Consider the following 397-nt stretch of genomic DNA (forward strand, 5'->3'; position numbering starts at 1 on the left):
GGCTGACGGTGGCTGTGGACTCCTGGTTCTGGCGCTGCCTCGTGTGGCCGGAAGGAAAAGTTCTTTGGTACAACACCGTCCAGAACAAAAGTTCCCACTGGGGAGTATCCTTTCCGTGTCTCTGAGGGCTGGCAGGGCAGGGCTCTGGCCACCCGCTGGCCTCGCTCAGGCCGGACGCCAGGAGCTGCTTTCCTCAGTTGTCTACACCGAACAGGGCCACCAGTGACAGAGCACACCTGTCGGACACACCTGGCAGAGCACACTTGATGGACACACCTGACAACATACCTGATGGACACACCCAACAAAGTACACCTGACAGGGCACACCTGATGGGCACACCCATGGACGCACCTGACGGACATACCTGATGGACACACCTGACAGCACCGCTGAC

General features: G+C 59.4%; 1 protein-coding gene across 3 annotated transcripts in view; it reads left to right on the forward strand.

The window, feature by feature from the left end:
* Positions 1-397, forward strand: part of ALG12 (ALG12, alpha-1,6-mannosyltransferase) — a 7,238-nt gene that overhangs the window by 4,543 nt on the left and 2,298 nt on the right. For all 3 annotated transcript variants that reach the window (XM_015594022.2, XM_015594024.2, XM_015594023.2), the window contains exon 6: positions 1-67. In XM_015594022.2, coding sequence (XP_015449508.1) covers positions 1-67 — 67 coding nt within the window. The remainder of the gene's footprint in view (positions 68-397) is intronic.

This window comes from Pteropus alecto, unplaced genomic scaffold (assembly GCF_000325575.1).
Source record: "Pteropus alecto unplaced genomic scaffold, ASM32557v1 scaffold118, whole genome shotgun sequence".
NCBI lineage: Eukaryota > Metazoa > Chordata > Mammalia > Chiroptera > Pteropodidae > Pteropus > Pteropus alecto.